The sequence below is a fragment of the Eleutherodactylus coqui genome, chromosome 3, assembly GCF_035609145.1.
Source record: "Eleutherodactylus coqui strain aEleCoq1 chromosome 3, aEleCoq1.hap1, whole genome shotgun sequence".
In the NCBI taxonomy this organism is placed as follows: Eukaryota; Metazoa; Chordata; class Amphibia; order Anura; family Eleutherodactylidae; genus Eleutherodactylus; species Eleutherodactylus coqui.
In genome coordinates this window covers 154652052-154676684 of record NC_089839.1, presented here as the reverse complement: position 1 = coordinate 154676684, position 24633 = coordinate 154652052, and the positions used below count along the sequence as shown (strand labels likewise).

At 42.2% G+C, this 24633-nt stretch overlaps 1 protein-coding gene across 1 annotated transcript in view; it reads right to left on the bottom strand.

Annotated features, from left to right (window-relative positions):
- Window positions 1-545: 545 nt before the first annotated feature.
- Window positions 546-24633, bottom strand: part of TAB1 (TGF-beta activated kinase 1 (MAP3K7) binding protein 1) — a 62093-nt gene continuing 38005 nt past the window's right edge. Inside the window, exons 7-11 of the mRNA XM_066596392.1 lie at window positions 11935-12046; window positions 9422-9566; window positions 6396-6618; window positions 6167-6317; window positions 546-4802 (exon numbers count right to left, since the gene is read on the bottom strand). Coding sequence (XP_066452489.1) covers window positions 4592-4802; window positions 6167-6317; window positions 6396-6618; window positions 9422-9566; window positions 11935-12046 — 842 coding nt within the window. The 3' untranslated portion in view covers window positions 546-4591. The remainder of the gene's footprint in view (window positions 4803-6166; window positions 6318-6395; window positions 6619-9421; window positions 9567-11934; window positions 12047-24633) is intronic.

Below are 24633 nucleotides of genomic sequence, written 5' to 3'. Positions count from 1 at the left end.
TACAATGTCCGTGAAACGCTGTGTCCATGCTCTGTCTGATGCGAGTTGTAGAAGATTATCTCAGCTACAACTTGTGTTATGGCCGTTTGCCTCTAGCCTTATACAGCGTCTCCATAAAAGGATGGATTATGGGTCTATGTGGAACTTCCCTCAGGTAAAAAAATAAGTTTACTATAAACACAGCAGCTGTATCTTATATCCCGTGGTACATATTATTGCTGCCTTGCTGGCATTGTGCACATTGCTCATTGACATACATGGAGGCAGATGGACTGCAATACAGATCTGCAATAAAACCCTGTAGTGCATTCTGTGCAGCCCTTTGTGCACCTCAGTGGTAAAGAAAATGGTCCATATTCTCTTTTGCTGGATCTTCGCAGAATCAGTATGTTCCAAGAGTCGCTTCCAAGAAATTTCAGACAGCAAGGATAAGCAACTCCGAAACAAGGCGACTAAAAAGTAAAAAAAACAAATCGCCCTGTGTATGGCCGGCCTTACAGTAAATCTACACTGCAGATCAAACAAACAAGCGAAGCCGCATAGAGTTATATTAAAAATAGCGGTTATATTTATTCTGTTTACAATACAAACATGACGAGGAAACACAAAAAAGAGACATGTTTCATAGTATGCACATATATACATATATAATAAATTCACGGAGCTTTCCACTAATTGTGATCTCGCACTTACTGCCAATCATGTGAAAGTAGATTTAAGGATTTATTGAGATACAATATTTTATTTGTACTCCAAGAGTTTGTCTGTTTGGTTGTCCAGTTTCTAAGCAAATAGAATTAAAGTGTACCTTAAGTCATACTTAAAACATTCACAGTGCCCTTATGTGCAATATCCATGCAATGCCGTTCCCTACAAAGATCACCCTTTTGTGCTGCAGCCCCCTCCATCCTCAGGCTCTCGTTACACGAAGCGATTTATCGTTCCAACGAGTGAACGACCGTTTTTTTGTGCAGGCTCTGTTTATGCTTGCAGACAAATCCTTCGCTCACAAATAGTGCAGTCATTCCCTCACTGTGAATTGAACGACTAAACGATCGCCGTTAACACAATGAGAAACAAGCGAAAGGTTTTTATGCCTGCACAAAATAAACGACGAACAAGAAGCGAATGGCGTCTTGTTCGTCGTTCAATCGTTGGCCGTGTTTAAACTGAACGATTATCGTTCAAATTTACAAGATCCAATGATTTTTTGAACGATAATAGTTCAGTGTAAAATGGCCCTTATTTGCCATTAGAACTTTACCATTGTCGTTACATTACAGTGGAGCAGCAGTCCGGTCATGTTAACGGTTTCTACAAGCCTGCTACATAACATTATACTTGTTACTTCTTCCATCTCATGTTGTATTGCTTGAAAGAGTGCAGAGGCTCCTGTAATCACAGGACTTCATTAGCTACCTCTACTGTTCCCTCCACAGACAGCTTGTAACATCCCGTTCAGGTAAAAGGTTCCAAGTTACTTTAGCTATAACTCTCAGCGGGGTGAAGTGGTCTGCAGTAAGCCTCTTCCTACTCATATTGAAGTCAACGGACTGTACAACTCCATAGAGAACTCAATCTTTTAATTTAAGATAAGAAACTTTATACACAGAGTTAGATCCTAAGATGTTTTTAAGTGGATCACTAGAGGTACACTTTAAGTAAAAGTATGTTTGTTCAGAAGTAATAAGAGAAGTAAAAAAGAGTATTCTCATCATGGCATATCAATAGTCAAAAATGTGCTGGTTCTACCTCTGGGACCCTCGGCTACTGGGAGAATGGGGTCTGCTGACTCTTGTTTAAGTAAATACTGTATGAAGAACACTGCGGCAAGGATCCACAGCTAACAAGTTATTTCTGACATATCCTCTAAAAGACAAATGCCACTTAGATGACACTCATATGTATGGCCAGCTTTAATTCAGCATTATGTTTTCCAAGTTTAAAGGTGTATTCTAACATATGGAGAAGAAACTTGAAGGAAGACTGCAGGGTCATTAAAACCCAAAGCAACAGTACAACACTAACACTACATGCTGAACACTTGTAATGACTTGTCACACTGTTGCCCCCCCATGTGCTCCTCCCCGATGCTGTAAGAGTTGGCTTGGCTTCAACAGCATCCCATGTGGGTGGCAGACTACAGTTCCCATCCTGCATTGCGGACAGGTTGTTCTTTCCCCCTTGTATTCTCCTGGATGCTGAAGAGCAAGTCCCCCCTTCTTGTGCATACCATATTGTGCTCCCTCACCTCACATTAGTTCCCAGTTGCATCCTCCTCCGTGTCTCATAGGATTCCCTGTGCTGGAATGGAGTAGGTTACCAGAATGACTTCTAGGGAGACAGATTCTCAATACCTCATTAGAAGCTGCAATCACCAGATGTTTTCTCCTCATGCTATTTTCTCAAACTGAAATCATAAGTGTATGTGCGCACAGGCACAAGCTTTGATGGGAAAATCCAAATTTGTCTCAATCCATCGCAGAAATCCGCGGCTGAGCAGAGAATTCACACGTGAAGTTGACCCAGTTTAATGGGCTTATACCATATACTGCACTGAAGAACCTTTTTTAAGAGTGGAAAAATTGAGAAAAAACACAATTACACCATGTCTGGGGTTATTTTGTTATTACCGCAAAGTCAGTGCGGTAAAAGTTACATAATAACTTTACCCTATGGTCAGTACAATTACAGCAATGCCAAATTTCTATAGTTTATAAGTACCCCTTTTTTATCTAGCTGTCTGTCTGTCTGTCCATGGGGCTGTGTGAGGATGCTTTTCTGCAGGAGAGCTGTTGTTTCTATTGGTACCATTGTGGAGCACGTGACTTTTTCATCACTTTGTATTCAATGTTTTCTTGGTGACTTGGTAACGAAAAAAGTACAATTCTGCTCATTGTATATTTTTCTCTGACTGGGCTTACCATGCAGGATAAATAAATAATGCAAGGTTTTAATAGATCAGACTTTAACGGACACAGCAATACCAAATTATTTTCACAATACACTGCAATAGTATTTTAGTATTGTATTATATTGTAGGCAGGGCTTAATAGGATGAAATGCAAAACACACCTGTGAGTCTTCACTAGGCCCCAGGCTGCCATGGCAACTAAACCACAACTCATTGTGGGGAGAAAGGGAGCCTCCCCATCTTTCTGTCAAGCAAAGTTAAATGCTGGGGGCAATGCTGACCATGGCATATAAAGGGTCAACAACTTAGATTGGTGTTCTCTCCAATCCCGAACACGTGTCAATATTTTACAGCTCCCAAGCCTGCTCCATAAAGACCCCTCAAACATCTGCTGTACATGGATGGTGGATGTCGTGGAGAGGATAAATCTGCATCACGGAAAAGCAAACAAAAAAAAATAAATATACAAGTCACTTCCTTCAGGAGGATTCCATGTTGGGTTGTCTCGAACGTGGACTAGCCCTACTCATTGAGGGTAATCCACACATGCATATCCGCCCTATTGAATCAGGTAATCCACAGCAGCTGTGATGCAAATCTGAATTGGATTTTACAGATGTGGATTTGGCTATGTGAACATGGCCTTAGGGAGAAAACCACTGCAAAAATACATGGCATTCAGCATGATTAACAGAAAAAGACAAACCAACATACGCAATATGCGAGAATGAGCTTATTCACTTCCACCTAAAATATGGGGCCTGAAAAGCTACTTCCGTAAAATAAGAAGAACCTGGGCTCTAAAAGCAAACAAAAATGGCAGCTTCTTGTTTGCCATCAGCTGAGGAGAAATATTTGTGAGACATTGGTGAAGGAGGATTTGTGAGGCATGTTCCCAAGGTGATGGGTGATAAGCTACGGCCTTGGCTAGTGTACTTACATGTAGGGCTAGAGGAGTGGAGGTAGTCTGTCCTGGCTGCAGAGAAGCCCCGTTGGGACTGTGATTTGACATCTAAGTAGCACCGTCCCAGTGTGGAGGAAAACTATACATTTTCACAGTTAAATATTTCATACTTAGTAGTTAAATTTGTGATGTTGGAAGAAAACCCCTTACTGCAGAATCCATTTATTTTGCTTATATTGGCCTAAAGCCTTTCAATATTCTAAGAAAAGAAAACAAGAAATGAGCTAATCTGATTTCACTGGAATGTATCATTATCAGAAAGCAAAAATCTGGCTTCCTGAGTAAAAGCCCCGGTTAATAGAACTACATACTTATTGCTCTTAGAAGTAAGACCACCACATGATCGGCCTGATGATGCTGATGAACTCCGGAGATGAACCAGGTTCATTCATAGTGAGGAGGCATTGCTACAATGCACTGGTTTCAGAGAGGACAGCAGAAACAAACCAAAAACAACACAAACACACACAAAACACCCTTTGGGGCTACACCTAATTCCACAAGGACAAACTTTGATAGACCAATTTCATTAAGACCCTCCAGTCTTCCTAGAGCACATTAAAACAACCAAAACCACCTTCTCCAATGTCCGTTGGTCTCACGGCAAGTAGACTTTTTTCTGTAAAAGATCACTTTCTTGCAGTTTATATGATGTAAATTTGCAACAGTCGTGGATGATCATGAGAGCAGTTGACCAGAGTTTAATACGTGGCTCACTGAGCAGTGACTAGAGCTGTGGGATCACCATGCTCCATGTTCCAGAGTCGATAGAATTCTGTAAAATCCACATAGGGTTCTACGCGACCATCCTCGTCTGGCTGAAGAGATGGGGACGGGCGAGTGCGAAAGAGACCACCATCCGAGCTGGAGCTGCTGCTCTGTGTGTGAGTGTTGGTGGACTGGAGAGTAGCACTTGGCGACTGTCTGGATAAAAACAGAAAAACAAATTGGTTGTGTGGAGGAAGATGCTGCGACTTCCAGGAGTTTGACATAGCCGTGTGATGGCTTGTTTTTTGCATTTTTTAATGTCACCTTTTAATGTACATATAACGTAACAAAAAAAAATTTTTCAATTTTTTTGTGAATTGAAATGCGGAACCCCCCCCCCAAAAAGTGTTTTTTTGGGTTTCATTTTTTAAAGTGGTCTACTGAGCAGTAAAAATAATGTTTTTTCAGGGATTTTCCCTGACCCATGTGTAGTAGCCGTTGCTTATAATTGCAAGCTTGGCTCCTATTGATTGTAATGAGAACCAAGCCTGCAGTTACAAGTGCCGGGCACTACACAGGAACAGGAGCAGTGAGTGGTGCCCTGACTCCGATGTATCTCGGCTGTGATAGTGGGCGCTGCCTGGAAAACTGATTTAGCTGAATTTTGTGGATCGGTACAATTACAGCGATACTGAATTTGTTTTTATTTATTGTTCACTACTTTTACAAAATAAACTTAAAAAAAGAAAAATTTGTATCAGTACATGTTAAGCTTATTAACAATTTTTTTCTAATCAACGGGTTTATGCAAGAAGCTCTTTGCAGGGCACGTTGTAGCGTTTTTTACATGTTATTTTGGAGTACATACAACCTTTTGATCATTTTTATACCATTCTTTTGGGAATCGAGGTGCCAATTTTTTTATTTTGTCATAGTGTATATATCTTTTCTGCAGCATTCACTGCGTGCGCTAAATAATGTTATGTTTTTAATAGTTTGGACTTTTACGTATGTAGCGATACCATTTTTTATTATATATTTAAATTACTTCACTTTTTTAAACTTTCTTTTAGTCCCACCGGGAACATGAACGTAGAATCTCTCATGTAATACATTGCAATACTACTGTATTGCAATGTATTATGTTTTTAATGATAGAATATTAAGTCCTGTCTGTGGCATGTAGTAAAAGGTTTCTAAACACGGCAAGCCACGAATGCCATGACAGTTGCTTGGCACCTTGTGATTGCAATGTGGGTGTGCTGAACAGGTGGCAGAGGAGCTGTGTTCCTCTGTAACACCATTTAGACAATGCAATGGCTATTGACTGTGGAAGCTAAGGGGTTAAAAAGCCAATATCACCAGATCTGAGTTATTTTCAATCCCATACCCTTGCAGGTGGGTGTCAGCTGTATAACATGGCCAGTACATACAACATCCTGCAGTCAGAGACTGTCTGCACAGTCCTGTCACTACAGGATAATGATCAGTATATGACTTTATTTCTAGTCATCTAGTACTCAGGAACATTTTGGTAAAAGGTCAGACATCCCTTTTAAAAGAAAGGAAGTGATATTTACAATGTTGGGGTTGTTCCATCCAGCGTTGAACTGCTGTGAGTACCATTCACCATTGTTCCCTGTGATGGCATAACAAGCGACAGTGTGACGCTAGTTTTACTAGTGTTCTGGGCATTGGAATACGGCACAGACACCGGGTATACTCGACCACCTGAAATACAGGACAGGGATTTTTATAAACTTGACAGATAAAAAAATGTACATAATGTAAGAAATAAAAGTCACAAACCCTGGGTGGGAGTAAGAGTAGTCTGGCTAATCTCTTCCAAAGGGTAGCCAAGGTTACGGACAAGTAGGGTCATGTCCTCATGTTTGGTACAGAATTTGGCACGCTCTGCACCACTGACAAAGGTGCCATGATGGATCCGCTTGACTCTTTCCACCACTGCCTGAGCAACATCATCCAGGGACACTTGCTTGGCAAATTCTGTGGCAATCATTGCTGCTATTTCCTTCAGATTGAAATTAGAGAATTAATGTTGGTAAACATAGTAACATACAGTGTTTCCCGAAAATAAGACCTACACTGATAATAAGCCCCACTCTGATTTTCAGGAGGGGGGGGGGGGTGGAAACGAAATATAAGCCCTCCACCCAAAAAATAAACTCTAGCTACACTACAGGAAAAAAATTAAATAAATAATACTCACATACCCTCGTTCAGGTCCCACGCGCTGGGCTGCGGCAAGCTTTCGTGTAGTTCTTGGCAGTGACAGGGCATTTCTTCCTGGTAGCGGAGCTTGAATACCCTGCCTCCAGCAAGCGATTGCTCTAATTTGTTCATTGAGCACCACATCAGCGGTCAATTAACCAATCACAGCCATTCAATGATGTAATTAACTGAATCGAGCTGGAGCTCGATTAACCAATCACAGCCATTCAATGAATGGTTCATCGAACACCGCGTCAGCCAATCAGAGCAATCGCTTGCTGGAGGTGGGGTATTTAAGCCCCGCTACCAGGAAGAAATGCTCTGTCATCGCTGAGGACCGCACGGAAGCCTGCAGCAGCGCCAGAGACCAGCGCGAGGGACCCGAACACCGGCTACTAGGGGATTATAAAACACCCCCTGTAAATAAGACATTGTGCCTCTGTTGGAGCAAACAATAATATAAGACCGTGTCTTATTTTCGGGGACACATGGTAGTATGTAGAGCTGCAAAAAGACACCCGTCCATCCAGTTCAGCCTGTTATCCTGCACGACTGATCAAGAGGAAGGCAAAACCTCATGAAGTAAAAGCCAATTATCCTCATTTTATCCTTATTTCCAAATTACAAATTTGGCAATCAGAATAAATCCCTGGATCACAAACCCTTCTCTAGTAATCAGTGATATAACATGTAACATTGTTACACTCAAGAAAGGCATCCAGCCCCTCATAGTTTTTTTAGTGAGTTCCCCATCACCACGTTCTCAGGCAGAAAGTTCTATAGTTTCACTGCTCTTACAGTAAAGAACCCCTCCTGTGTTGTGTAGAAACCTTCTTTATTCTAGAAGTAGAAAGCGCCACCTTGTTACAGCCACAGTAGAAATCATAGTAGAAATCTCTGTATTGACCCCTGATATATCTATAGATAATTATTAGAGCGCCCCCTTATCACAGTCTTGGGTATAAAGATATCATGGCAAAGATCTCTGTATTGACCCCTGATGTATCTATACACAATATAAATAGAAGAATCCTGCAGCACCGCTTTCAATACCCAAACATGGGGAAGAATTCTCTGCACAGCCGATCAGTAAAGGTGAACCAACCTTTATATATTGCAAACTTGAAAAGTACCTGTACCATTTGCTTTTATGGATTTGGAATAAAAGAACATCTTTTTACATCATCTCCTTGTCTGCTGCGGATCTCCTTCACTTTTCAAGATATATCTATACACAGTTATTAGAGCGGCCTTTGTTACAGTCTTAGGTACAAATAGATGTTGGGAGAGATCTCCGTGTTGACCCCTGATATATCTATACATAGTTATTATAGAGCTCCTTGTCACGGTCCTGGATATAAAAAGACTAGTAATTATTAGGACATTATAGTCCTAGTGTTTCTGGTGGCCCATCACACTCACAGCAGCTTGATTACCACACAAGATAAACACAGCTTGGCTCCTAGCACAGCAGTGACATCCAACAGGTCCTTCAGCCCACTGGATCTCTGTGGTGATGGTAGGTCAGTGTGTTCTGTCAGGACTGCTGAGTTGTGTAGGAAATTATAGTACCGGTGTTTCTGGTGACGCAATGCACTACACAGCTCTGCTACATGGTATATGAACTATGATCCCCAGAAATCACACACAGCTCTACTACACCCCACACATCACACACACAGCTTGGCTCCTCCCACAACAGTGACATTACCACAGGTCCTTTAGCCCACTGGCTCTCTGTGGTGGAGGTAGGTTGTTGTCTTCTGTCAGGACTTCTGAGTTGTGTATTCTGAGATAATAACAGCTTAGTTATATTCTCAGTGTATTATTTTTGCCCTCCCCTTCCAAGAGCCCTAACTGTGTTGTTCTTCTGTCGGTCAGACTCTGTGTTTTATATATGTTCTAGGACCTTCGATGGCGTCACCAGGGGGCGGAGCGATGATGTTACCAGGGGTGGAGCATAAGAAGCACTCACACACAAACATACAGACAAGTGGTCGCTAGTAGTTTGATGATGGGGAGAGATCTCTGTGTTGACCCCTGATATATCTATATATAGTTATTAGAGCACCTATTGTTAGAGTCCTGGGTATAGTAGATGATGGGAGAGATATTTGTGTTGACCCGTGATGTATCTATACATAGTTATTAGAGCACCCCTTGTTACAGAGTCCTGGGTATAGTAGATGATGGGAGAGATATTTGTGTTGACCCGTGATGTATCTATACATAGTTATTAGAGCACCCCTTGTTACAGAGTCCTGGGTATAGTAGATGATGTGAGAGATATTTGTGTTGACCCCTGATATATTTATACATAGTTATTAGAGTGCCCCCTTGTCACAGTCCTGGGTATAATAGATGATGGAAGAGATCTCTGCATTGTCCCCTGCTATATCTATACATAGTTATTAGAGCACCCCTTGTTACAGAGTCCTGGGTATAGTAGATGATGGGAGAGATATTTGTGTTGACCCCTGATATATCTATACATAGTTATTAGGTCCTCCTCAGACATCTTTTTTATAAGCTAAAGAAAATAACATTTTTTTGCAGAAATAAAAAGTAACAATAAATGTAGCAAGGAGAAGTATCCACGACACCTGGTTTGCTTGTCCAGGTCCATGCGCAGCATCCAAAGCTTTGTACAGCCCTTCTGACATCAGTACGAGGAAGCCTGTTACACCGTCCAGCAGCTGGCACCCATGAATTTCTGGCTCTGCTGTGATTGGCTTAGATTTTGCTGCACTGAGAACAAGAAGAAATGAAGTGAATGAAAAGTAAATAAAGCAACACAGGACTGTATAGTAGGAGCAACAGTCCCTGTGCGCAGCACTTCAGTCCCACCTACTAAGCTGCCCAGTGACAATGCAGCAGTGTCCAATAGAAAAGTAATTTTAATGCACAGTTGTGCCATCATAATGGATATAGATTCCATGAGTGCAGTGAAAAACTATGTATGTATCCCCCTCCAGGGTTAGCCTGGCACTCCTGGACCCACTGTGTGCCGGAAAGACACAGCTCTGTACACTCTGCAGCAGCACTGAATGGTACTGGAAGGGGAGTCCCATTGTTTTGCCTCCTTTGTGGGTTCAGCCATTAAAAAAAACAAGGAATTGTTCATGTTCATTCGTCACATGGCCTGAAAGCAACTCAGTCCTATCAAGTGAATGGGATTAAGCTGCTATACCACGCACCATCACTATGAAATGTATGGAGCTGTGCCCGATATGCATTGAACAAGCCATGGCACTCACCTGAGCACCGTGGCCTCTTTAAATAGTAGATTGGTCCTAAGCTGTGGACATCTACCGATGAGATACTGATGGTCTATCCAAAGGATAGGTTAGCAAAATCAAAGTCCAAACCCCTTCACCCTTAAATAATACATTTGAAATTATAATCTAATTGGATCCACTATTGTGGGTGCTGGTTATTAAATTGATATTTGCTGGCTCAAAGATTAAGATTTGGATATATTTATTATGCTCCATTAATAGCAAGTAGACATATTACACCTTAATTGATTGACCATAGAGCACCCTCAGCTCCAGGATGGATTAACCCCTAATCTACATTAGGGCAGAATAAAGGTATAGAGATTTTCTTTTAACTCCTTAACGCTCTATCACATACAGTTACGTCATGAGGGTTCGGGGTTTGCATGGAGAGGGGTCAATACGATGCAGGTGTTGGCTGTTTCTTGCAGTTGACACCCGCCCACAACAGCTGTACATCAGCACTCATTCTGATCATTGCTGTTAACCATTTAAATGCCGCCAATTTTGACAGCAGCATTTAAATGCCTTGATCGAAGTTCAGAATCCTGAACTATCCGAGATCACCGGGTGTCGCTCAATTGACATGGTAGACGAAAATTTTCTGTGCGACAGGCTTAGAGGTGTTCGATATGTTGACACATGGCAGATTTACTGCAACTGAATTCAAACTGAAGGGGAGAAATCTGCTACATATCTGCACCAGAATCCGTGACAAAATCTGTGGCAAATCAGCTTTCCTCTGTACAAATGGGAGAAAATAATTTTTATATTTTAAACCTTCCATTCATCCACATTCTTTACCTTTCACAGGTTGAACTTGATGGTACTGCCTACAAAATATGTATTTTTCTTTTATGATTTAGATTTTTTTAATTATAAATATGGCAAAAGGAGGGGTGGTTTAAATGTTTATTATTTTTTTTTCAAACTGTGAAAAAGTAGCGAAAAAGAAAAAACGATTACAATTTGGTATTGGCATAATCGTACCGGCCTGTAGAATGACTTTAATACATTATTTATACTGCTCAGAGAATGCTGGGAAAAATAAAAATAAACATGCCAGAATTACAGATTTAGTTAATCTTGCCACTAGAAAAAATGGAATAAGAAGCGATCAAAATTTTACATGTTTCTAAAAATTAGATAAATGAAGACTGGAGTTCATCCTGCAAAAAACAGGCCCTTCTAGAGCTCTGGCAATGGAAAAATAAAATTAATACGGCTCTTGCAATGTGGCAACACAAAAGCAAAACTTTAAGAAAAAAAATGTTTTAAATGTACAAAAATAGCAAAACATAAAAAAAACTGTATAAACTCGGTATCGCCGGAATCGTGCCGACTCAGAGAATAACGTTATTTATTCTGCACGCTGAACTCTGTAAAAATGAAATACAAGAATCCTGCAAAAAACAAGCCCTCATATGGCTGTGTCAATGGAAAAATGAAAAAGTTATGGCTCTTGGAACGCGAATGCAAAATTAGTTGAAATTACATGATTGGCCTATTTTAAAAACCTGCCCTGGTGGGTCCTACCGGGTGGTAAGAAAACCGCCACTCAAGGGGTTAATCCATCAGCTGGTATTTAAGGAGGTTGTCTACTTGTTAATAGGGAATCCCTCATGTATGTCTTGCTCGTGCGCAGGAACCTACAATACATATCCTGCGTGTATGGATGACATATTTGCAAACAAGCCCTTATGTCCTAGTGGCTCCGGTCCATAAAATGACCACTTGGGGACCAAATTTCAGCAACTACTATGCAATAAAGAATAGATACAAATGTATGAATCACTGAGTAGTATCATAAACACAGCAATTACTGCGGCTTCTCTGACCTCAGCAGCTCCATGTCGCTGTAGTTATACTTCACTTTGTAATCCCCAACTCTGCGGATACTTGTTTGGCCTCCAATAACACCGGCTTGCTTTATCTTGGCTGAATCCAACCCTAAAAAGAGGAATACCATGCAAATTAACCTGTAACTTACCCAAATCAATTCATCTTTCATTCACACACTCTTGTATTCAATATTTAAAACCCCCTTTTCATACAGTAACATCCACAGTAAGGTAGCGATCGACAACAAAGGTATAAATGTAAGTAATGGTCTCCAGCATAGGGAAAGGTGGGATTGCATCAGATCATCCAGATGGGCTAGTCATTACTCATCTCCTTATAATTGTAGAACAAACAATGAAGGGACATTCGCTTATCCTGAACCCATATGTCTTATTAAGGCCCCATATGTAACCGGATACACTACAGTAAATATGCCAGTATCCATTTTTTCCCCTGGGTGCAGTGAGTTCCACTGCTATGACTGCGTGTGCCGAATGCATCTGGTGTATGGGTGGCGTGTGCAGAATGAGTCTGGTGTGTGAATAGCACGTGCAATATTGCATAAGGGAGAGTGCCACGTGTGCACTATGTCTCCAGTGTGTGGTTTTGCATCTAATATGCGAGCAGCATGTGCGGTATCATGGCCATTTCCATCCCCGAGTAAGGCTGCCCAGCAGCAAAGCAAATGACTAGAACAGTCCATCGCTTACAGTAACAGTGTGCTGTAGATCTGCACCAAAATCCACAGCAAATCAGCGACCCCTTCAAGTTTACTGCTGCATAAAAGTAAAGCGAGCTATGGAAGGATTAAAGGGGTTTTCCCACCAAAACCATTTATTACCGATCCATAGAGTTCAACTCTCGGAGCCCTAGGGATCCTGAGAACAGTACACCCTGAGTCCCATGTGAATGAAGTGGCGGTGCACATGCATGGCCATTGCTTCATTCACTGTCTATGGAGACAGCCATCTCCCTTAGTCCCAATACCACAGGCAGGGAATCATGGAGTGGTAGTCACACATGTGCATCACGGTTGCATTCATATGGTGGCCCCCGAGCGCTATTCTTGTGATTGCTGGGGATCCCAGCATCTATCATAAATGTATCACCAATCCTGCAGATAGCTGATTAATCTTTTTGGTTGGATAACCCTGCTCACATTTCTTTCATTTCCACACCAAAGCACCATGTAATGTATTAACTGACAACCGAGGTGCGCATTATGAGGTTCTGCGACAACTGAGGTGTGCATTGAGGTTGTGCAGCAGCTGAGGTATGTATAATGAGGTTGCGCAATAGCTGCGGTGTGCATTATGAGCTACTATACCAGCTGGGTATTAGAAGGTTCTGATCACCAAAGAAATGGGCATATTTTTGAAGACAGCAGGTTGACGTGTAAAGATACTTAAAGCCACACTAATTACTACTTATGCAGCAGCATTATCCCTGTTGTCAGCATTATTTGATGTTAGGGTGGACATCATAAAAGCCCCCCACGTTTGCCAAATTACCTATAAAATGCCTTTTTTAAAATAAATGTCTGGCTGTTTCACATATACGGAAGGCTGGGAATTTGAAGGCAGAGTTTGTGACTGGACTAGAAATGTGTGGCCACAGGGGAAGAGAACGGGCACAAAAAACTCCCCATGTGGAAGGCAAATTGCAGGTTATTACAGTCTCTGTCTTACAGATAATTACTTGGAAAACTGGTTACTGCTCTTAGTAGGAAAGCAATAACATTTTTTAATAATCTGTAAGGAGAGGAGGTGATGGGGAAAAAAAATCTTATACAAGTATGTTGCCAACTTGCATTATTACATGGGTGAGCAGTCCAAAATATTTTCCAATTCTGTTTTGAAAAAATGAAGTGTAATTCATTCTTTATGTGCTTTCATGTTGTGGGTGAGATAGTTTGTTTTGTAGCAGTCACCAAAATGATCATTGACAGACAATGTGACATGTCTTACTTGATACTGTTCCACTGTTAAGTCACTGTTGACCATGAACGCCGACATATCCCATGACCTAACAATGTTATTCAGAGCTAAGAGATCACGTGTCTATAATAACCTGCCCTCTCCATGAGCATCTCAACAGTGTTACACAATCAGATACTGCAAAACAAGTGGGTCAACAGTGGCACCACTTACCACACTGGCTCCAGGACTGTAGGTCGGAGTCAATGCTATAGATTTATAGGATAGAAATAGCCATGAACATAAGATATAGAAACAAGGTTACAGAAGCAGCCTGTAGTGATCACACATTCTGTAGCTGGGCCTTACTTTTTGTGCTGCGATTCTTTACCTTTCACTCAGGGCGGTTTCACATCTGTATCGGAGGCTCCATCACAGATCCGCTGCATGCAGAGCTTTTACTTCTGTCCAAAAGCGGACCAGCTGGGCAGACCCCATTATAGTCAATGGGGACTGCCTCATGCTGTTGAGTTCCGTCCAGAGACGAAGCCGTTCGGTGCGGGGATTCCCCATTCCTGTTCCGCAAAATGGAACAGGAAAGTGAAATCCCCAGCACAGATGTGAACGCACCCTTACTGCAAAAAAAGCTATAGAGTGATGCATAATAAAATATTGCAGAAACTTTATAGCAGGTACAATACACACACTAAAAGCTGTTAAGGCCAGTGGAAAGCACCCACATCTGGGGTAACCTGTGTGTTAATTTGAACAGTGAACATTAAATGCACTCAACCTCCACTGTATATACATTAAAACGTACCTAAACGTACCAGGTAACTTTTCAAAATAAGCTATCATTTCCTGTACACGAGGAATAGCACTATATGACTTGTATATGATATTTTACTCTCTGGCGGCTCCATCTCTAATTCTAAGTTTTCCCTAAACAGTGTAGATGTGAATTAAGTAGCTGACAGTAAAACACAGTTAGTTGCCGCTGTATATTTGGGTGTGCCTCTCTGCTTCTCTAACTCAGCTCCTCCTCCCCATAGACTTTTACAGGCAGCATGTAATCAGATTAGTATTTCACGGACAGGTCAGTTTTTGTTTTTTTTTAAAGTAAACAATTTTAGGAAAGGGGAAGTGGAGAAAGCAGCATTTTTCTCCGATAGGATATATTACACTGTTTCTTAGATTTGCTTGTGCTGCTGATTTATGCAAAGTTTGACTATTTAAAGGGAATCTGCTGCCATGTGTTTGCAGTCCTCACTGAGAGCACCATTAGGTAGTGCCAGGCACACTGACTCCAGTGATATGTCTGCTGTATGGATCTGCACAGTAGTTTGGGAGAAATTTGTATTTTATTAGTAGCAGCCATACACAGAACAAGTCCTTCCTATTCATGAGCTGCAGCTTAGCCACACCCCCCACACCCTCCAGCCACTGACTGACAGCTGCTCTCTATGCAGAGCAATACACTGACAGCTGTCAATCAGTGGCTGGAGGGCAGGGTGGGTGTAAATAGCCTGCAGCTCATGAATATCCAGGACTACTCTAAGTAGTTCTCCATATATGTGTTGCTACTGATAAAATTTACCTTGTCCAAAACTACTTCACAGATCCAGCCAGCAGACACATCACTGTAATCAGTCTATTTTGATTGACATTGGGACATGGCTGGGATTCCCGTGGCTACTGCATCCTGACAAGTCCCACCCTGTTTGGGGTTCTATTTGTGCTGCTGGTAATATCCAGTTTCTGTAATCTGTCTGATTGTCACTACCTTGGGCCGCTCTCATAGAGGTGTGCAAAAAGATGGTGACAGTTTCTTTAAGCTGTTCAGTAACAGTAAAATGGCAGCAATGAGCCAAGCTCGGTTATTAAAATGAGCCTCAGAAAATGATTATAATTACTGTATAGGAGTTAAGAAATTCACATTGGATATAATAAACTGTGTCTATTCTACTGGTATGGAACCTCTCAAACATTATGGTGGAAATTCCCCAATGTTGAGTGGTCACATTCTGTATTTAGGGGTACTAAGGTTATCGAACATTATGTACACTCAGAGAGTGATCCAATTTAACGCCCTAAAAGTTTAAACCGAGCACAGCAAACAGTATGACTGCAGCTTGAGTGGCTTCGGTTAGAAGACAGCTACAGTCTCAATTTTGGTCTTCTTTTAAAGCCGTGAATTTGAGAGGAGAATTTATCAATGCACTGCCACCAGTTTTCTGGCATAAAAAGTTTCTAATTTCAGTGCATACTCCCACAGATTAACATATTTACACCAGAAACTAGAATCAAATTATGAAGCATAGAGATGATTTTTGTTTCATGGACTGCTGTAAAGTACACCAAATTTATGTAGAAGCATGCGTCACTTAATAAATATGTTGCATATTAAGGCCCTTTTACACGCAATGATTATTACTCAAAATTTGTTCAAACAATCGCATATTTGCTATAATCATTGCATGTAAACGCTGCCATCATTCACTCTTCGGCTGAAAGATTTTAGAGTGAGCATAGTTCAGCTGGAGAGAAGATAACAGGGACTGCACACTGTGTTCTGCATGGGAGTCGGAGATTACATTGTATTCAGCCGACAGCTTATGCCAGAACAATGGAGCTGCCTGCAAGGCTCAGACCACATGCTGTCTTCTACAAACAGCTCCCAGAGGCCTTTTTACATGCAAAGCAAGCAAATAAAGTGTTAATGGACATTAGTGTCCATTAACACTTTATGCAAAATGATTGCTAAAACTGACAATCTTTTAATCGTTTGAATGATTGTCTTTGCGTGTAAATGATCCTTTACTCTAGTGCAGGTGACACTAAGCAAGGAGTAGGAAAATAAATCAGCGACTAGAAATCCAAGACATCAGGAATTTAAAACAAGAACACAATTGCGGTTCTTGTCCCATTCTAACCTGAGCTAGAGAAGACTGAAGAAGCACCTGGAAAAAACTCCCATTGTCTATGTTGAATGAGTCCATTTAGGCGGGTTGAATTTCGGCAAACAATGCCTTGACACTTGTCTCTGTATGTCCTCACTCCAGTGCTGTTGTACGGGAGCTAGAAGCGCTAGCTCACTCACAGAGCGGGCAGCAGGGGGAGGAGAGGCTGGAGGAGATTTCTGGCCTCGCGTTCCCCCGCCCTTCTCCATTGACTTACCATTGTGGCCGTTAAGTACAGCAGCACGGGAGCTAGTATGTGCGGGGACGAGTGTCGGGCATCGTTTGCGCAACATTCGTCCTGTCTAAATGGGCCTTAAGGGTTAAATGTGTAGGGGGAAAAAAGGGAATTGACACAAGAGCAGCATCCACCAGGATTATTGTGCTTGAAAATGGAGCCCTGTGAGCTCCGAAACGCTAAACAGTCTTGTTTTATATATTAAACACCTCTTTATGTTACCATTGATGATTGGTTCACCTCATTCTAGGAGACATCAAACCACATTAGATAATTTGCATGGTCCCAGCATAAGTGTTTCCATTAGAGATCACCCTGAGTGCAGGATCTTTTTTGTTTTTTCCATTTCTTTTTCTTCTGGGGGGCCCCAGCCACCCAGTTCTTTATTCCATGCATGCTCTCACTTGATGTCCCCTTGGCGGGACAGGGTCTCCTCCATTTACACCAACTCCACTGCTTTACATAGCTTTACCATCACTCACCATAAAGCACTATAGGCCCTTTTGGCCTTCCAGAGGTGCTGTCCAAATCACTACATGTTTGTTCTGCCTTACTCAATTTTGACTATACAATTCTGTCCAAAATCTTAGCAGACAGGCTTCAGTCTATTCTCCCCTCTATACTCGACTCGTTGCAGAAGGGCTTCACACATGGGCCAAGTGCTTTAAAAAATATTAGAGCTGCAATAGCGGCGACAGTAGCTGCACAAAACTCTGCAGGCCCGGTTGCAATGCTTTTGAGTCTAGACGTTGAGAAAGCTTTTGATAAAATGGCTTGGTCATTCTTAAACGCAGTACTTAGGCAACTTAGCTTTGGACAGACCGTTACTATGTAAACACGATGCACATGAATGCTACTACCACACTCACCGACAATGGACTCAATACCCCAATAACAGATTTGTTTAGAGGGGCCCGTCAGGGCTGTCCTCTCTCACCACTACTCTTTAATCTATCAATAGACCCCCTGCTTCGGTACTTAACATCCACAACACTTTTTACGGGTATCCGTTATGCTGACTTAGAAATGAGGGTGGAGGCCTTTGCGGATGACATACTACTAATGGTTTATAATTCCAAAGAGACATTGCTATCCCTAATACAAGAGATTGGGAGAATAGGTGGGCTCTCTGGCTACACTTTAAACTTCGATAAAACCGAAGCCTTATTACTTCAGAGGCCCAGCTAGACCCTCGTGGACAACCCAATACCCCTTTCATTGCGAAAAACAATCCATCCACTATTTTGGCATACAGGTCACAACATACCCTTCCAAACTATACAAAACAAATATTGAACCATACATTAAAAAACTAGAACTCACTCAATGTATGGAACAATTTTTCGCAGTTCTTTTTGGGGAGGGCTAGTCTTATATTATTTCCTTGGCTGGGATACATTGCCCATTTTTCTGAGACTAAAGGACATAAAAAACATTGAGTATCTATATAGAAAGTTTATTTGGCGTGGAAAGAGGCCACAAATAGCTTTTAATACACTACAAAAACATAAAACCAATGGTGGAATTAATTTCCCCTACATAGGAGATTACAATTTAGTAGCACAGGCCCATGTTATTCATGACTGGATACACTCCCAATCCAGTTTCACAAATTTGATGCTGGAGCAGAACATGTCTGCCCCAATACAGTTGCAGAGTGTTCTTCACCTTCCATGCGCAGGATTACCGGAGATGGTTAAAGTAACCCCCTACTAGCTACTGCGTGGAGGGTATGGGGTAGTTTGCGTCTCCCCAGATATCTCCATACCTGCCCTTTATATGAAACCTCAATTTCCAGGATGGTAACCCCCACAGGATTTTCTTTGAGTGGCATGCTAGAGTGATTGACTCCATAGATAAATTGCTGCATAATAAAGAAAAACGCATCCTGTCCCTCGAAGAACTAAAACAGAAATTCCCTGAGGTGTCAATGCCGATATTCTCTTATCTATAGGCTAGGCATTATGTCCAACAGCTTCTGCTGCAGTTTTGGGAGTTTGACTGGATGACTACGGGCAGTACTTGGATTTCTAGACAAGCAAATACGCGTAGACTAATATCCAGGTTATAGAGACTAATTCGTAACATGCGAGAGATGGGCGATGTCAACCCCGTGATCAGAAAATGGTCTCTTGACGACCCAGATCTATCCCCCACACTGGTTACAAGTACTTGCCTTCAGCTAGATTTCTGGAAATTAGGCTACAAATTGCCCACAGGTCATACCTAACTCCTGGGAGAGGTTACCATATGGGAATATACCCAATCTCAAACTGCTTCAAATGTAAGGAAGCCTAATGCCAATCTGTTCCACAGTCTATGGCCCTGCCCTCTGATACAGGCCTTCTGGTCCCATGTCCATAATTACACAATCACACATCTGACGACTTTCTGCCCGCTAAAGCCCCTATGGGCAATATTTGGCTATCTAGACCCTGATGGGTACTGTTGTTCAAGAGGGGGCTTGGAAGCTCTTGCACTTTGTGATGGCAGCGGGGCTAAATGCTATTCTACAGGTGTGGATACAGCTGACAGCTCCTCCCCTCAAATTGTTTTTTGGACAAATTAGCCTTCTTATTCCAAATGGGTTGGGCGGAAACATCGCTTTTTAAGCAGAAAATGGTGCAGTCATTCTTTATGACCTGGGAGAGCTTCATCTAGCTGCTGCCACAAAGAATTAGGGAAAAACTTAAAAATTGTTTCTTCCACACGTGCTGGATCCAGGAGCAACTAGTGCTTGGGGATCGATCCACCCCTCTGAGGTGTTTCTTGTGCTATGCCAGCACTGTGGGTGGCCCATACGTCCTCTATTTTGCCTCCAGAAGACATATCAGAGGTCTGCTACATGCACACAGATTTGCAGGCGCCACTGGCTGTAGAGCAGACGCTAGATGTCCTATGCTCATTGAGCAAGAGAGGACGCAATCCATAACTATGTGGTTATAGTTTGTTTTTCATTTTACAGCTTTTTTTCCTTTTCTCTTTCTATATTCTATTTTTTTTCTGGTGGGTTAAAAATTAAGAAAATGGTTAATCGAGACTGCATCTATCAGTTTACCTGCTGTTAGACAACCAAAGACTGCTAGTGGGTGTCTCTTTAGAGGCTGACCTTATAGAAGCTATAACTGTCTAACTTATTGCTTGGATTTTGGATGTATGCCTTGATTGTTTAATAAAAACAAATAAAATAAAAAAAATCTCATGACATATAAAAAAGGTATACTGCACAGTATATATATTTTTTATCTTTGGGGGATTTCAGTGGATGAAACAGAATAGGCTACTATGCTATTCCATCATCTTTTCTTACAGTATACTAATGAACACTAGCCAGGCAGAGAGTCAAATGTACATACAAGCCATTTCTTATATTGCCATGGAGTTTGAATGGGCCAGTACAAATGTTCAATTGCCACTCCATTTAAACTCTCTCCTTTGGTGTGGCTGGGAAGAGGGAGGGGGGTGGAGGGAGCAGCACACCCAGTACTAGTGCATTTTTTTCTCCTCTGAAAGTATAGGTGGAGACTTACTCATGGACATATGGAAGTATCTGTCCTGTTAACACCCCTGATTGGCAGCGTAGATCGTAGCATAGCGGGTTAGGGTGAGAGTGGGTGTGTGTGGCTCAGCCAGTCCACTGCTAGCTCGTCACCGGACCCACCCTGATACATTAACCCGACCAACCCATGTCTCTACCCATATTTCTGGTGGAGACAAGATGCACCAGTACTGGCATACCCTATTCTAGGGATCGTATGGATCCCAGCAATAATCCACACAATGATCTAATATTTAGCAACCATACAGTGGAGCTGCGCCTTGGACCCCCCGTTACTACAATAGCACTGAGCCTGAAAGAGTAGTTCCCTATTCTTAGTGTTGACGCATAACCATATAAAAAAAATAAGCAAAGAGTTTTAAGATCCTGGATATCAGCCTAACCAGTTTAATATTGGCGGGATCATGAGAGGCAGTATAAGATGGGACACTTAACAAAACATGCATAAAAACTTCACCTTTATTACACTGCACTGCTAGTATTTAGTTTGGTACCTACACGTTTTTTAGTAGTGCTTGCAGCAAGGTTCAATAAAATCTACAAGAGGCCCTGGCAATCTTTGCAACCTTACAGAATCATTCTTATTTTCTTTTATCAGCCAACACATCCACAGAGATCTCAAATAGGTGTGAGTGTGGATCACAATCTGAATTTAAAAAATACATTTTTTTGTACAGAATCTACAATGCCAATGGGACAATGCAGACACACTCTTAAAAGGATTGGTTCAAATAGGGTTGCCACCTTTGTCATGAAAAAATACCGGCCATGGTAAAAAAAAAAGTGGGCGTGACGGGGGCATGGCTTATCACAGAATTTTTTCCCTCCTTTATCTCCTGGATCCCGTCCAGCGTGTTTTCGCGATTAGATGACGTTTAGTGTGATTCACATGCCATCTACTCGCGAGTACATGCTGCAGACACTCGCATCACATCTACACATATATAATTATATACAGAAGATATACCTCCCCTGTATATAGTGATGCTGATGTAAGGTAGATATGTCCTGTATGTAATTATATGTAAAGCTGGTATAACATATACCCACTAAACATACAAGATTACATGCAGTACATGACATAATGCATACCTCGTATCGCATGTACTGCTCCTCCGCTCTCCTCCTCGGGTCCCGACACTGACACTGCAGCGCTGACCGGACATCCATTCAGACCCCCACACATCGCGCGTGCACACACACAACTCCACTACATCCATCCTGATCCATCCCCAGACATCATACACACAGCTCCCCTACATCCATTCTGACCCCCACACACATCGCACACACAGCTCCCCTATATCCATTCCGACCCCCACACACAGCTCTGCTACATCTATTCTGACCCCACACACATCACACACACACAGCTCCACTCACTCAATCCATCCATCCAAAACCCCACAGCTCCAACACACACACACACAGCTCCACTACATCCATCCCGACACACACCTGCAGAGTCCTACATTTACCTAGCCCCCATGGTCATGTGATCCGTGACTCCTTCCACACAGGGTATCACATGACATCATCGGAGGCCCTGGAAGCTGTCCGCTCTGCAGGTCTGGGTTTCCCCTTATGTCAGGAGGGTTTCCCCTGCCGGAGGAGAGTTAACCGGCGCTAGGGGGCAGTGCAGGCTATGAAAATACCGGCCTGTAATAAGGCGGGTAAAAAAAAAAAGAAAGACCGGCCTGACAGACTTTTATTTTTTATTTTAATGCATGGTGGACCGGGTGACAAGGCTTTTTCTTAACTCAGTCCACCCCTTTCACCTGAAATTGGAGAAAAGAAGCAGAGAAAGCACTCTGTGTTTGTGAAACAAAGCAATGGGTAATAAAAAAAAAGCCAGCAAAACAAAGTGAAGGTAATTCAGAAAGACACGGTGGAAAGTTTTATTCTGGTGCCCTGACTGTTAGAGAGTAAAATTACCTCTCCAAGTGCCCACCTATAAAAGACCTCAGATGGATTTTTGTCCACAATATAATCCCATTTTGTGAAGGTGGTCAAATACAAGTACACACGTAAAATTAAAGTATTTTGCTTGGCATTTCCTGGAAGTCTAAAATAGCTGTGGTGTATCTGAAAATAACGGTGAGATGAGGAACACTTTGAACTTTGTCTGAATTACAGCCTACTGCCATATGGTTCCTGACTGCAGCGTGTGCCAACGTTTACCACACAGATTTGCCAGTGCGGATCAAAAGGAAAGAAAAAAAAAATCACGTCTAGAGCTTATAGAGTTTATGCATTTCTTGATCTAAAACATACAAATTTTAAGGATATTTAAAGGGGTTTTCCAGGGAGACAACTACGGTATTGATCACCTATCCTCTGGATAGGACCTCAATAGTTAATTGGCTGGGGTCCGTTGCTTTTGGCGCTTTGAATAAATATACACAAATTCTACGGGTCTATTTTTACCACCTAAATGAAGAACAGTATGTGGCGAAAAACAATGTCAGAATCACTTGGATATGCAAAACCTTTACGCAGTTATTCTATGTTAAAGTGACACAGCAGATTTCAAAAATTTGGCTCCGTCACTAAAGGCCCATTTAGACAACGATTATCGCTCAAAATTCGCTCAAAAGCCATCTTTTGAGTTATAATCGTTGTGTGTAACTGCACACACATCGTGCAGTTTTCGTTATTCCATCGCTAATCGTTGTCTTTCAGCATGCTGAGAGACGACGATGAGCCTATTCAGGGATTCACAGCGGGATACAGCTGATACTATTGTTTCAGCTGTATCTCGCTCCCTGATAACGGGTTGAGTATGAAGAACAGAGCGGTCCAGCTCTGTTCTTCATACCTGGACACCCCGCTTGTCTTCTGCATCCTCCGCTCCGAGCGCCAGGCTGTATAACAGTCGGGCGCTCGGAGCAGGGGAACAGCTGGATGCAGAAGACAAGCGGGGACACCCCACTTGTCTTCTGCATCTTCCGCTGGCAGCGCAAGGTGATTGCTCATCTTGAGCGATCATCTTGCGCTGTAAATAACACAAAGATGATCGCTCAAAAGTCGCTTGAGCGACATCTTTTGAGTGATTATCGTTGCGTCTAAACCAGCCTAAAGGTGCAAACAGGCTTGGTCACTAAGAGGTTAACAAGTGTCGGATGAACGATCACTCATCTGAAAGACGTTTTTCCCAGCTCCCATTAACATTTGGCTCGGTCAAACACTCGTATGTTTAAGGAGTTAAAACACAGCAAGACAGCAGCTTATCTCCTGGGAAACAGAAGTATCGTTGAAATTGCACGTCCCCGACCTTTCTTTCCTTGACATCATCTGTTCAGTGAAGTTGAGCCACCCCTATACACATCAGAGAATCATCCAGCCCAGCTGTAATTGGTGGGTTCAGACCACCAACGTCTAATGTGCATTAGGACCTTTACAGTACTAGAGTTGCAATTTACATACAAAAATAAACAACTCTATAAAATCTTGCTTTATCCATGTTGTACTGGTTAATTATATGTGTTATTCTCTATTTCAGTAGAGCTCTGCTGATCTCCTTTTACCAGGGAGCAATGATTGGTGGCAGCTTAGACCATTACACAGTAAGGCCGGTCTCATACGACCAGATTTGAATTGCGGATTCCGCGATAGTGTGATCTGCGGTAATATGCTGTTCAATCATATACATGGTGTATACAATTCCGCTCCCATTAGCTAGTCAGAATTGCGCAATCTGCTCGTGGAAAATAGAATGCAGCATGTTCTATTTTACCGTAGATATCTGCGACAGAGCCCATTCATTGTACTAAGCGACGGTGTGGGAAATACAAACCTACAAAAAAACCCTAAAAGGCTGACCAGGTTCACAGGGCTTCTCGCACGTGGAATCCAACCCGCTCGTGTCAACCCGGCCTTATGACTAAGACCGCACTTACACTGACAGATAATCGCTCGAAAGTCGCTCAAACAACTGTTTGAGTGACAGTTTTGAGCGACCATCTTTGCATAGTCTATAGTAGCTGAGTAGCTACTTGAGAGCTATGCAGGCAGAGCGGGACACC